Source organism: Octopus sinensis, linkage group LG1 (genome assembly GCF_006345805.1).
Source record: "Octopus sinensis linkage group LG1, ASM634580v1, whole genome shotgun sequence".
NCBI lineage: Eukaryota > Metazoa > Mollusca > Cephalopoda > Octopoda > Octopodidae > Octopus > Octopus sinensis.
The window spans coordinates 131,954,447-131,969,824 of record NC_042997.1 but is presented as its reverse complement, the minus strand read 5'-3'; the positions used below and the strand labels follow the sequence as shown (position 1 = coordinate 131,969,824).

Sequence of the window (15,378 nt, the reverse complement as noted above, 5' to 3'; positions counted from 1 at the left end):
TGGTAGAAAACACTTGCCCAAGGTGCCATGCAGTGGGACTGAACCTGGAACCATGTGGTTGGGAAGCAAGCTTCTTACCACACAACCATGCTTGTGCTTATTGCCACACCTGCACTTATAACCACACCTGCACCTATTGCCATGCCTGTGCCTATATAAAAATAACGATGAGATAATTGTGGTTATTATAGAAAGATGTAGAATAAATGAAATTATTATTATTATTGTTTTACATTCCCCTTATGCACAGACCACCACACATTCACATGTTAGCATGGGCTGGATGGTTTAACATGAATCTGACAAGTTGGAGGAACTTGCTGTACTCTAATGCATTAGTTTCAGCATGGCTTCTATGGCTGGATGCCCTTCCTAATACTGACCTCTTTGCAGAGTATATGGAGTGCTTTTTGTGTGGTACCTGTACAGGTGAGATTACCTTGTAACTAAGGCTAAACAACCACCACACCAGAAAAGTTAGGGGAGAGGGATGACTTTGGGCAAGGTGATGAGAAGGACAAATTTGTTGTTGTGAGAGCATGGTAATGAAGAATGATAAAAGTCTGGCACTTATTCTATTGGTCTCTTTTGATTAATCACTAGGTTGCAGGGACATAAATAAACCAACAACAATTGTCAGAAACACACACATGCTTGATGGGTTTCCACACAGTTTCCATTTACTAAATTCAGTCTCAATGCATTTTTTGGTTTGGAGCAATAGTAGAACATGCTTTCCCAAGGTGTCATGCTGTGGATTGAACTCAAAACATGGTTCTTAACCACACAGTCATGCTTAATTTTATAAGCATCAAACATTGTCCTTTTCATGAAACATATATTTTCAATCCCCTCCTTTCTCTACATTGCTAAAATGTCGTCCTTTTATTGTTCTTTGCCTTGGCCCTTCTTTGTATGTCTTTGTCCTTTCACAAACCTCCCTGAACTGCTAGATTAATGCTTAACCCTTTGTAGGCTGACAGGGGTTGGAATTAGACAAAAGGCCATTGGGGTCCCCTTTTATTTTTGCGCATTTCTGCACTATCCATAAGGTAATATTCATTTAACCTTGTATATATGTGAGTGCATGATACAGAACAAGAAATTTAGCACTTTTTTTATAGTTTATAAACTATACATATAGCACAAATATAAAATAAAACAAAAAAGTATATTGATTCATACCAGTACAAATATGATGAAAATTGACTTTTAGTTCATCAGAATATCTGAAAAAAGAACAGAGAAAATAATTTCACCGAAGGTCAACAGAGTCCAGTTGGACTCCAATGACCATGTTTTATGTTATAATGTCCATATGACTGGAAATTTTTAATTCAAAATTTGTATGTCCATACATAAACTACTGACAATAAAAGTCATGAGATATAAAATCATTTAAATAAAAAATGTAAAAGTTGCGTAACTTAAAAAATTTTTTTGGGTCCCAAGGGACCCTGCTAGCCCACAAATGGTTAATAACATATGCTGTGACATTATGCAGACAAGAAATACAAAAAAAAAATTCTTCCCTTGGGTAGTCTTACAATTGATAGATTTTTCTGTAGGAAGAAAATGAACTCAGTATTGTAAGCTAATAAATTACTTGTCTGCATTATAGTCCTGTGACTGATAACAATGGTAAATAACTACTGTCTAATATCAAAGGAATCTCTCCTCACTTACTCAGCAAGTACTGGGGGTTGATTTCTTTTACTAAAACCCTTCAAGGCAGTGACCCAGCATGGCTGCAGTCTATTGATTAAAACAAGTAAAAAATAGAAGATAAATGAAAATAGAAATTTAAAAAAAAAAACCCTGCCAAAACAGAAAATTAAATAACATAATTGAAGCTGGTGATCATATATATTGATTAGCATATTTTCACTAAATCTATAATTAACTTTATTTTTATAATAATACCTTCCTGACTTAAATTACTGTACTTTAAACAGACTGACATAAATCTGCTATCAAAGTGTTTATTGCGGTCCGTATCTATTATCTAACAGTAGAAACAAAATGGGCGGTTGGTTATGTGTTTTTTTAAAGTAAATCAGCTCTTGTGTTGCACATTTAGGCTTACATTTTACTTACATTCCATAGTTGTCTCATTTCACCTAGGTTATCAGATCTTCAAGGAGTGTTACTAGCAAAAGCTGGCATTATATTCAAGGAGCAAATCATATCTCTCTCCATTTGTAGTTGTGATCCCTGTGCAGGTGGCACATAAAAAGCACCATCCGAACGTGGCCGATGCCAGCGCCGCCTTGACTGGCTTCCGTGCCGGTGGCATGTAAAAAGCACCAACCAATCATGGCCGTTGCCAGCCTTGCCTGGCACCTGTGCCGGTGGCACGTAAAAAAGCACCCACTACACTCATGGAGTGGTTGGCATTAGGAAGGGCATCCAGCTGTAGAAACACTGCCAGATCAGACTGGAGCCTGGTGCAGCCCTTCTGGCTTCCCAGACCCCGGTCGAACTGTCCAACCCATGCTAGCATGGAAAACGGACGTTAAACGATGATGATGATGATGATTTGCTTAATGTAATGCTCTCTGCATGTCTGTGTAACCATCTGACAAGCATGTCATCAACCTTTTTCGTTTGTCTGAAACAGAATCTAAAATAACATTGTGAAACTGTGTCTCACTGATTGATAGATTGCTGTAACAGTAAATGAATTATTTTATCAAAACATCTGATATTTAATTTCAATGATTGCTTTTTCTGTTCTTTCTTTCTCCCTCTCTATCGCTCACTAAAATTGTAATTCTATTTTGAAATTAGTTCATACATTCTTTAACTGATTTTAGTCACTGGACCGTGGCCATGCTGGAGTACTGCCTTTAAGGGGTTTTAGTTTATTGTATTAATCCCAATACTTTTGTCTGGTACTTATTTTACCGACTTTATGTTGGGAACTGATGACAACCTAAGTGTAAAGGGAAGTAACCAAAACCATAAAGTTTATTTGTTAGGTCTTCCAGTTCTGCCAAACCAAGGTGATATACACCATCATAATCATCATATGCGTTGGTAAGGGTCATCACAATCCAAGTCAGTTTTTATTTGGAGTTATTACCTTCTTAGATAAGCTGGAGGGCCATGTCTTGTTCATATGTTTCCTTTTGACTTGGTTTCTTCATATTGATGCCTTTCCTTACACTAACCACCTTACATTGAGTACCTGGTGTAATGGGACACCAGCAACAAAGCTGCCGTCAAGTCCTTGGTCCTTGATAAGCCTAAAGAGTCCTCCCTGCTCTATGCGGTCTCTCCATCATTCACCAACCCATCTACAGGAGGTACTGGGTGCATTTTTATCACCATGTACCAGCACTAATGAGGTTGCTATGAACCCTGCACAATGTAGTCTTTATGATGTGTGTGCGTAGTTTACTTGCTTCAGTTATTAGACTGTGATCATGCAGGGTCACTGCCTTGAAGAAATTTTAGTCAAATGAAATGGGCCCCAGGACTTTTTTAAACCCTTGTACTTATTTATTTTATTAGTCTCTTTAGCCAAGCTATTAAGTTATAAGGATGTAAATGCATGCCAACTCAATAGAGTTTCCAAGCAAGGTATAATTTTTCCCTGTCCCAATATGTTTTCACAGAAGACTGGAAGCAGACTACCTTGCTGGTATGCCATCTATGCTCATTTAAAACCATCACGTGACGTCTAGACAAGGATATACACTTACATACAAACATTCAAACACATATGCATATACATATATTTATATATATATATGTATATATAATCTCATTATATATATATATGTATACATATAAGAATTTTTTGCGTAATAAGATAAAAAACCAAGGCTGTATAGATATTAGAGCATTTATAGATAGGTCTTACAGCTAAGACCTTGTATCTATAAATGCTCTAATATCTGTATAGCCTTGGTTTTTTATCTTATTACACAAAAAATTCTTATATACACACGCTGACATAGAACCAACTTTGAACCCTTTATTCACAATATTACCGAATCTGGAACTTAACTATGGTCTGTCTATAGCACATATTCAGTATTACCTGACACCTTTGGATCTCAATGACACCATTATCTCTTATATATACACACACAACAGGCTTCTTTCAGTTTCTGTCTATCAAATACAGCCATAAGACTTTGGTTGGTCCAGGGCGATAGTGGGAGACACTTGCATATGGTGCCATGTTGTGAGGCTGAACTCAAGACCCCGTGGTCTGAAGCAAACTTAACTATACAGCCATCCTGTCTGTGCCCCCCCCCCAATTGTTTACATTCTGGATTAGCCATTCAAAAGTTCATGAATTGACCTTTAAAAAAATTTTTTTCTAGAAGATAGCCATTATAATTGATTAAATTGATTAGGTGTCTTTTAGAGATGACTCTTTCACAGAACATTTCAATCAAATTTTTAACAATAATACAATAATTGGAATTCTACTTTGTAGTGTATATTGATACAAATTATTTATATATATTATTTTTTTTGTCTTAATCTCAACCCTGCCCTTTATCTTTGGTTAATTTTCTTCAAATCTGTTTCAACTGGTGAATCTCATTAATTTAGGATGCATTGCTGACCAATAAGTGAATTCATTTCAATAAATCGATATTGTACTTTTACTATGAAAATCTCATTACAGCCGAAGGTACAATAATGATTTAATGCTTTATAGCAACAAATATATTACAAAATGATTAATGGCATGGCTGTGTGGTAAGAAGCTTGCTTCTCATTCCTATTTCTGGGTTCGATCCCACTATGTAGCACCTTGGGCTAGTGTCTTCTACTATAGCGTTGGTTCCTAACTGTTTCACAGTGGATCCCACTCCTTTTATTTAAATGAGTTTTCCCATGGACCCCTTTTAACATGCTTATCCTTATGTAGGTGTGTGTATATATATGAATTAGATGAATTTAAAAGGAAGAGAGTGGAGCATACAAAGATCAAAAGAAAGAGGAGAAAAAGTGACAGGAATGATGTTCTAATGAGTATTATTGAACGTGATGATCTTACATGTGATGAATGTGGAAAGATTTGTCTTAGTAAGGCTTGGCTAAAGAGCCATATGAGATCACACATTGCACAACCACACATTGATTATAAATGATTTTGATGATTTCAAATGCATACTCTGTCATTAAGTATGCAGATCAAAGAGTGGCTTGAAAAGGCATAGTAAAGTTCATGGAGCTGTAAACTAAACAATCACTAAGTTTTCTTGCACTAATTGTCAAAAAGCATGCAAGTCTTTGGTAGGCCTCAAGAGCCATATTCGTGCAGCTCATTGATGATATTCTAGGGGCCTAAAGAAATCAAGGAATTGGCTCTACTTGAAGTCGAGTTGGCAACCATCATATATATAGGGTGAGTGGATTTGGTGATGGAAACTGAAAGAAGCCTGTCGTATATGTATATATGTGCATGTTTATGTGTGTCTGTGTTTGTTCACCCACCATCGCTTCACAACTGATGGTGTGTTTACGTCCCTGTAACTTAGAGGTTTGGCAAGAGACTGATAGAATAAGTACTAGGCTTAAAAGGAATATGTCCTGGGGTTGATTTCTTCGACTAAAACCCTTTAAGACGGTGCTCCAGTATGGCCACTGTCAAATGACTGAAACCAGTGAAAGAATAAAAGAATGCTTATATGAGAATATTTTATAAGCAATTTTTGAAGCATTGAATGATTGGTATTTTAGAAATGGAGGAAATCCCCAATGTAGGACAACAGCTGAGAAAATAGCTTAGGGGATAGGGTAGAATAAGCCTTATAGTGTATTAGGATATTTTACCTGATCCTCTAAGCTGCTTTCACAGCTTTTCTCCTGTGTTTGTGATACACACACACACATACTTGAAATCATAGAACATACATAAGTAACACATGCATGTTGAATGTGATACATGCATGCACACAAAAGATAAATAACTAGTAAACACACATCTACCTTGATCCACACACTCTCATATAGAAGGCACATAAATCAGAAACATATAACAACATAGGGCATGGCTGTGTAGTTAGAAAGTTCACTTTGCAAATGTATCATTTCAGGTTCAATCTCTGTGCTTAGCACCAATGCTTTGAGTGAAATTTCGTTGAAGGAAACTGTATGGAAGCCTTCATATAAATGTGTATGTGCATCTGTTTGTCTTATGTTTTTGCATTGAGATTACTTGGGCAATGGTGATGTTTATTTATGTCCCCTATAAATAAAATATCTTGCTTGGTATTTGATTTGTGAAAACCGTTAGAATACAGTACCTATTTGAAAACCTGTTGGGGTTGGCATTAGGAAGGACATCCAACTATTGAATACTACTTTAAGAAATCTTGTCTAAGTCATGCTTGCATGAAAAAAGCAGATTTAAAAGTTGATGATGATGTTGATAACAATAATCTTAATAGGCGTAGGAGTGGCTGTGTGGTAAGTAGGTTACCACACAGATTCAGTCCCACTGCATGGCACCTTGTGCAAGTGTCTTCTACTATTGCCTTGGGCCGACCAAAGCCTTATGAATGGATTTGGTACACAGAAACTGAAAGAAGCCCATCGTATGTATGTATACATATATGTATGTGTGTGTATATGTTTGTGTGTCTGTGTTTGTCCCCCAAACATCACTTGACAACCAATGCTGGTGTGTTTATGTCTCTGTAACTTAGCGGTTTGGCTAAGAATAAGTACTAGGCTTAAAAAGAATAAGTCCTGGGGTTGATTTGCTCGACTAAAGGCGGTGCTCCGGCATGGCCACAGTCAAATGACTGAAACAAGTAAGAGTATTTTGTAGAAGGTAAATAAGCACACGCATACACACTGTACCCTGGAAAGAATAAATACATGTGGCTCTGTGGTTGAGAAGTTTGCTGTCCAACCATGTTTCCAGTCCCAATGTGTGATACCTGGGGCAAGTGTCTCATAGTATAACTGACCAAAGCTTTGGGAATAGATTTCGGGCAGTGACCAAGACCTTTGGCATTATGTCATGCTCGAGAACAAGACCCATCAAGCCGAGCAAAATCACAGTCATGGCAGATACCAGTTTCTCGCAAATTGGCACCCATGCTGATGGCATGTAAATGCACCCCAGTGTCATGTAAAAGCACCCATTACATTCTTGGAGTGGTTGGCATTGAGAAGAGCATCCAGCCATAGAAAACCATGCCAAATCAAACTGAAGTCTTGTGCAGCCTCCAGCTTACCAACCCTGGTCAAACCTTCCAACCCATGCCAGCATGGACAACAGACGTTAAATGATGATGATGATGAAACTGAAATAACATATAAAGCATAACTAGCTGTACTTGTGGAAATTCTATGGTTATTTTGAAAACTATGAGACTGTCGAAAAATAACAGAGAACAATGGACTACATAATTTCTTCGGAAATTGATTTTCATTTGCTTTTGTTTGAAGCATTTATTGCATGAGATGGTAGTCTACAGAGCTAAGAAGTTGCAGTCAAAGGAGAGAACATCATCTTTCAAAAGTGTCTTCATTATTATGCATCAGTATGGTGGCAAACTGTATGGCGGTGAGCTGGCAATGCTGGACAAAATGTTTAGTGGTATTTCTTCTGGTTTTATCTTCTGTGTTTGAATGCTGCTATGATCGACTTTGCCTTTCATCCTTTGGGAATTGATAAAATACATACCAGTTGTATACTGGGGTCAATATATCTCTCCCAAAATTTCAGGCCTTGTGCCTCTAGTAGAAAGGATTATTATGCTGTAATCCTCTCTTCAGCCTTTCATTCTATTCTATCTTTACATGAAGAAGTGAACACTGTCTGGAAAGAGCTTCATATAACTGACCGTGATTAAAATCAATGAAATGGTTTTCACAGAATAATGTATGTAGGAAAATGCTTAAAATATATACAACTATGAAACAAAATCAGAGACATATACTATCTATGGTATTATCATGTTGATAAGACTTCAATAAATTTTACGTCTTTTATTTTCATATTGGAGAAAAGTGGATGTGTGAACTTAAACCCCTGTGAATAAAGTACTGTAGCTACCCTGCTGATCTGTGGAATATAGATAGATATGTTGGTAATATGTAGGTGCAAGCTTAGTTGTGTGGTTTAGAAGTTTTTCTCCAACTATATGGTTTGGGATTCAACTCCGCTGTTTGACACCTTTGACACCTACAGCCCTGGCCAACCAAATTCTTGTGAGTAGATTTGGTAGATTAAAACTGAAAGCTGCCCATTGTGTATATATGTGTGTGTGTGTCTTCCTGTCTTGTCATAGTCCCAGGCCATCCAAAGCCTTGTGGATGGATTTAAATGACAAGCTGAAGAAAAAGCCCATCACACACATATATCTGTGTGTGCACATATGCTTGGATGTCTTTGTATCTCCTTGTCTTGACATCATGTGGTTGTTGTAAAAGCATGTTGCCACTATACAAGCAATATTGTTTGTTTCCAAACCCCTGTGAAAACATGTCCTGTTGTGAGGAAATATTACCTTGCCTGGAAACAAGTGAAGGTTGGTGACAGGAAGGGTATCCGGTTATAAAAAATCTGCCTCAACAAACTGCACCTAACCCATGCAAACTTGGAAAAGCAGATGTTTAAACAAAGATGATGGTGATATATGTCAAACTTAATTTAAAATACCTATTTCTTTATTACCCACAAGGGGCTAAACATAGAGGGGATAAACAAGTACAGACATAGGTATTAAGTCGATTACATCGACCCCAGTGCGTAACTGGTACTTAATTTATCGACCCCCGAAAGGATGAAAGGCAAAGTCGACCTCAGCGGAATTTGAACTCACAATGTAATGACAGACGAAATACCGTTAAGTATTTCGCCCGGGGAACCAACGTTTCTGCCAGCTCGATGCCTGTTCAAACTTAATTTAAAATACCCATTTGTAAGTCTGGTGTGGCCCCAGGCCTTGCCAGTTCCTGTAAAGCCACCTAGCCCCTGCCAGCATGGAAAATGAATGTTAAATGTTGATGATGATAATGATAGGTGTTTTACAGTCAATGTTTTTGTGTCTATAATAAATTATATCTTTGATTTCCTTCTGTAGTTTATCTGTCAGTTGTCTGACAAATAAAGAAATGTTGTGCATTAATAAGATTATATCATCAATTTTGTTTCATTGTTAAGATAGTGTTTGTTTAAAGTGTTACATAGATTGGAGCAGAATTATGCTATAGATAAGGAGTACATAGGGTAATATAAGTCCACATAGGAGAACCTATAGTTCACCAGCTTGCTAGAAATAGCAACCAGATCACATCTAAATAACACCCTACAATTTTCTAAATGAAATATCAGTTGGATTATGTAGTCCCTATACATGTGCCTCGGAGAAAAGACACGGTGGTCAAATCTGGAAATGCTTTTGATCATAAGTTTCTGTGATCAGGGCTGACCTGTGACTAAATAACAACATATATAACAAGGAGAGAAATTCTGTGGCCACTTATTTGAAATAGCAGCTAAATCTCCCTCAAATTACATCCAGCCAATATAGAAATAGAAGGACATATTTAATAGTGTAATCTTATGTGTACTCTGTCTTGAGAAATGACTGGATGTTCACAACTGGAATGTCCTTAATCTCATATATGTGCCTCATGAAAACTAATTTAAGCCTGACAAAACAAAACAAAAACAACATAGGCGTAGGAGTGGCTGTGTGGTAAAAAGCTTCCCAACCACATGGTTCCGGGTTCAGTCCCACTGTTTGGCGCCTTGGGCAAGTGTCTTCTGCTATAGCCTTGGGCTGACCAAAGCCTAGTGAGTGAATTTGGTAGACAGAAACTGAAAAGAAGCCCGTCCTATATATGTATATGTGTGTGTTTGTGTGTGTCCCCCCAACATCACTTGACAACTGATGCTGGTGTGTTTACGTCCCTGTAACTTAGCGGTTCGGCAAAAGAGACAGATAGAATATGTCCTAGGCTTACAAAAAATAGGTCCTGGGGTCGATATGCTCGATTAAAGGGTGTGCTCCAGCATGGCCACAGTCAAATGACTGAAACAAGTAAAAAAGTAAAGAGTATAACCCATACACTGGTAATCTTTATATATATAAAACTGAGAATGTGTGTCTGTCTGTCTGTTTCCCTAAAACTTGAGAACTACACAACCAATTTCATTCAAATTTTACACATGCCTTACTTAGGGTCCATGTTTTTTCATGGGCAAAAAAAATGTTCAACTTCTTGCCTAGAGCAAGCCCATAGCAATATCATATCTTCTCCACTATTTCAGTATTACGTGTTAAAAGTGAAATGAAAACATTTTTCTATTTTATGTCAGATACTTTCACTTTAACAATAAAAATAATAATAACAATTGAATTATATGTAGTAAGTAATAATTAAAATCAAACTAAAGTATAATATTATCGTAACATAACAAAAGTAAAAATAGCAATTGGTATAAAATTGCATCAATGACTTGAACTTGAATCAGTGGTTTCACATGAATGGGAATAAATAAAAAATAAAATTAAGTGCAGAAATGGAATAGTCCAGATGGAGGTGTGCACGGCTTTTACATTAGATGATTTGCTAATTAGCTAGCATTAAGCATTCTACTGAGTACTGCTGTTAGTTTATTTCTGATCCATAAAGGCCTATAGCTTCAACAAGTACTGCTTTTTGGTTTACCGTAAGGTTTGTTGTTATTATTATTTCTGTTTAACTATTGTTATCACGTTTGTTGGTTCCTCGTAAGGGAAGCGTTGTTGTGTTGCATTTGTTAAATAATTATAAACCGTAACCCTCCCCCTTTGGTTATTGTTTAAAAATTGAATTGTGTCCCTGTTTGGGGAAATTGACAATATTTTCACCGTTTACACGGAAGTATTTTTGTTAAAATGTCTTCTATAGAAGAAAGTCCAAAAATGAATTTCGCTGCAGCTGTTGGATTGTAGCCACACTTCTATACAAGAGGGAGGACAAGATACAATTGATCGAAATTACAAGAGATGGGCTAACAATTCCAGTCTGTTATATATTTTGAGTATTGTTATCACTAGCAATATCAAGATATAACTTTGTATTTTGTATTTTATGTGTAGATGTATATATATATAGATGTACATGTAATATGTACACATATATACATGCACTAGCACTATGACCCAGCAACGACGGGTCTTTAATGCTAGTAATATCATAAAATAGAGTTTTCACTGAAGAACATTAACAGATGTACATACAAACAACTGTTATCAGTTATCTGATTAACTGATGTCTTAAGACAACTGTAGCAAATTTTTTCTTTTACAAGAGTTGATTTTGGTCCCAAGATCCAATTTAAGGAGGTTTCTCAGTGCTTGATTTTAAGTTCAATTTTATAATTGCTAATTCTAAATTATATCATCATCATCATCATTTAATGTCTATTTTCTATGCTGGCATGGGTTGGACAGTCTACCAGGCTCCAGTCTGATTTGGTTTGGTGCCTACAGCTAGATGACCTTCATAATGGCAACCACTTTACAGAGTGCTGGGCACTTTTTTATGTGATACCAGTACAGGGCTCTTTGCAGGCCAATGCTATTCAGCAGTGGGGGTGGTATTAACAATTCTACTGTGGAGGATGGGTCTTCTTGAATACAGCAAAGTGCAAGATTTCTCAGTGCATGGGTTATACTCTTTACTCTTTTACTTGTTTCAGTCATTTGACTGTGGCCATGCTGGATCACCACCTTTAGTTTAGCAAATTGTCCTCAGGACTTATTCTTTGTAAGCCTAGTACGTATTCTATCTGATTTGTCATCTTTGCGTGCACACACAAACACACACATGCGCGCATAGTGAAGGTGTTTGGCCTAGTAGTTAGGATTGTGGTTTCAATTCCTGGACCAAGCAGTGTGCAAAACACTTCCTTTTATGTCGCTCTGCAATCACAGTGATATGTTGTGCACTGGGCACCTGTACCACTGATGTCAATTTGATAGAAGAAAGTGAGCTAACATACTACACAAACATTGCTTTTACTCTTTTACTTATTTCAATCATTTGACTGTGGCCATGCTGGAACACCACCTTTTAGTCGAGTAAACGACCCCAGGACTTATTCTTTGTAAGCCTAGTACTTATTGTATTGGTCTCTCTTGCTGAACCGCTAAGTTACAGGGACATAAACACACCAGCATCAGTTGTCAAGCGATGTTGTAGGGACAAACACAGACACACAAACATACATATACATACACACATATACGACGGACTTCTTTCAGTTTCCGTCTACCAAATCCACTCACAAGGCTTTAGTCGGCCCGAGACTATAGTAGAAGACACTTGCCCAAGGTGCCAAACAATGGGACTGAACCCGGAGCCATGTGGTTGGTAAGCGAGCTACTTACCACACAGCCACACCTGTGCCTCATATGATCACTATGTGCAGGTTATTCAGCAAAAAGTTGTGGAACTCCCATCTGTTGTTTATGACAGGAGAACTCTTTAAAGAGGAGTCCATAATATGTCTGTGTGTGATTATTGAATTAATTGTTAATTAAAAATAGCAGTTGTTATTAATTGAAATTTCAATAGGCATTTGTTTATATTAAAGTCTCACAGTGTTGGCTAATAAAAGCCTAATCAATTTACCTTAATACACATTAAAAATTCTCATTAATTAGTGTTAACATATTTAATACAGAGAGAGACACGGTGAGTGCTAAAAAAACTAACTAGAAAACTTAATGGTGAGGGAAAATAAAAACAATATTACACATCAACTAATATGATTTTAATTATTTTGCTATGTATGTGAGACAACACTGGATATGTTTTGGTTATTAAAACTTTCTCAGTCAAGTGTAGATTTCCCGAAACTGACTAAAACTGTAATTAGAGAATGAATCATTGAGTAAATTTCAAGAAGGTAGGTTTTTCAGTCAGGGTTACAATGCTTCCTGCATCAAATATGTTAACACTAACTTAACTGCCTTTTTTTTTTTTTTTTAATTTTTTTTTGTTATTTTATGTGTATGGCATCTGAATATTTAGATAAGTGAAGCCTGGCTGATTAGTCATGATTATGAAAAAAAAAACAAAAACAAAAGAAAATTGAAAAAGATAGAAAAACATGAAACAGTCCTGACAACTGAAATATTTCTTAACCATCTCAGTTTCATCAAGACTTCTCTCTTTCATCAGCCTTAACTTACTCTAGCTACTGTTGATCCATTTATAACTTGCACTTAATTACTCTCAGCTGTATTCGTCATGAGACTTCAAATTAGCGCCGTACATGCAATATATGTACATACATTATGTGAGTCTGTATGCTTGTGTGCGTGTTTGTGTGTGTATGCAGTCTGCAGTTTTTGTCAGGAGTAATGAGAGAACAAGATATAGATATCAATGTATCAAAAGATTACAGTTATGTCTATAAATATTCATTCCATACATACGAATAGAATGTTAAAAGAGCAGAGGTCAGCACCTCAAGAGCTGACTTTTGCAACTTGTCTTTCCAATTCCCAGATGCTTTCATTTCACATAACTTCTTTTGGAACAAAACTGGAACATCTTAGAATTTCATTTATCTTTCTCTCATAACTGGAATAACTGTTCTCGGTGTTTTGGTCTGTTATAAAAAGCCAAGGCCTTATTCTTGTGTATCATATTTGTAAGAGTTCATGTAATTCGTTATTTATGATAACTTCCTCTTGTTATCTATAGGTGACTCCTGATGGCAAGTTGTGTTAAGTTGAACTTTTAATGTGGTAGTTTGGTTTTAAGTTTTCATATATTTATTCAGCTTTTCATTGGTTGGGTCAAGAATTTTATTCCATTAATCATAAAAGCACCCAGTACACATTCTGAGGTGGTTGGCATTAGGAAGGGCATCTAACTGTAGAAAACATGCCCAAGCTGACACTAGGGCTCTGTGCAGCCTTGTGGCTTACCAGAACATGTCAAACTGTCCAACCCATGCCAGCATGGAAAACGAATGTTAAATGATGATTCATTCATTTTGTACGCACTCATCCCACACCATTCTGAGTTCATATTTCTCTGGGGAAAGGGAAGCTTTTTCCTTTCTTCAGACTGGATACAGGTTCCATTGGGTTAATCCTTGGTTCACTGCATTTGCAATGGTAAGAGTAACAAGGGAGCGTCTGTAACTTATTTGAAATAAATATCAAAGAAAAGATTTTGGTTCAAAAGCACCAGTTTAACAATTTTATCAACATCATCTTTTGATGATACATATCAGCAAAAGATTTACACACACACGTTTATATGTATGTGTATATATATCATCAGCATCATCATCATTTAACGTCCGCTTTCCATGTTGGCATGGGTTGGACGGTTTGACTAAGGACTGGCAAGCGAGGACGCTGCACCAGGCTTCAGTCTGATCTGGCAAAGTTTACACAGCTGGATGCTGATCCAAATGCCAACCACTCTGAGAGTGTAGCGGGTGCTTTTTTTTTTGTGCCACTGGCACAGGGGGCAGTCAGGCGGTACTGGCATTGACCATGCTCGAATGGTGCTTTTTACGTGCCATACACTTTATTTTGTCAATCCCAGAGGGCTGAGTACAGTGTAGGTCTCCATGTTGTTCACAGTTACTTAAATTTCCTCTTGAGAACTAATTTTCACTTTCCATTTTTATTTCTTTTATAGAATTCCGTCGGCCCAAGAGTCTCCTTGTCTTCATCAATCCTGTTGGTGGCAAGAAAAAGGGACCCAAAATTTATGCAGAGAAGGTGGTTCCACTGTTTGATTTAGCTGACATTATCGTGCATTCTATCAGTAAGTTGGCAATTCTTATATTTTTCTGTAGAATTTATATTTTTATCACTTTGTTTGATGACATCATTAATCCTTATTACTGTTGTTTAACACAAGGTGGTGAGCTGGCAGAATCATTGATACACTGGGAAAATGCTTAGCAGCATTTCATCCATCTTTAAGTTCTGAGTTCAGATTCTGTCATGGTTGGCTTTACCCTTCATCCTTTCAGGGTTGAATATTGGGGTTGATGTAATTGACTACCCCCTGCACGCAAAATTTCAAGCCTTGTGCCTCTAGTAGAATGGATTATTATTGTGTAATAGAAGAATGGTGGATTGTCAGAATTGGAATGTGAGGAAGAAACTTGCCTTGTCATGTTTGTTGTGGCTCTTTACATTTTGAGTTCAAATCGTGCTGTGTTCAACTTAGACACACACACACACATACACACACACATGTGTGTGTCTTTGTGTTTTGTGTTTGTTCCCCTGATCACTTGACGGCCAGTGTTGGTTTGTTTACATTCACATAACATTGTGATTCAGCAAAAGAGACTGATAGAATAGGTACTAGGCTTTAAAAATACGTACCTGGGCTGATTTTATTCGACCAAACTCTTTA

General features: G+C 37.0%; 1 protein-coding gene across 1 annotated transcript in view; it reads left to right on the top strand.

The window, feature by feature from the left end:
* Nucleotides 1–15,378, top strand: part of LOC115211130 (ceramide kinase) — a 127,372-nt gene that overhangs the window by 75,969 nt on the left and 36,025 nt on the right. Inside the window, exon 3 of the mRNA XM_029780073.2 lies at nt 14,647–14,775. Within this exon, the coding sequence (XP_029635933.1) occupies nt 14,647–14,775 (129 nt within the window). The remainder of the gene's footprint in view (nt 1–14,646; nt 14,776–15,378) is intronic.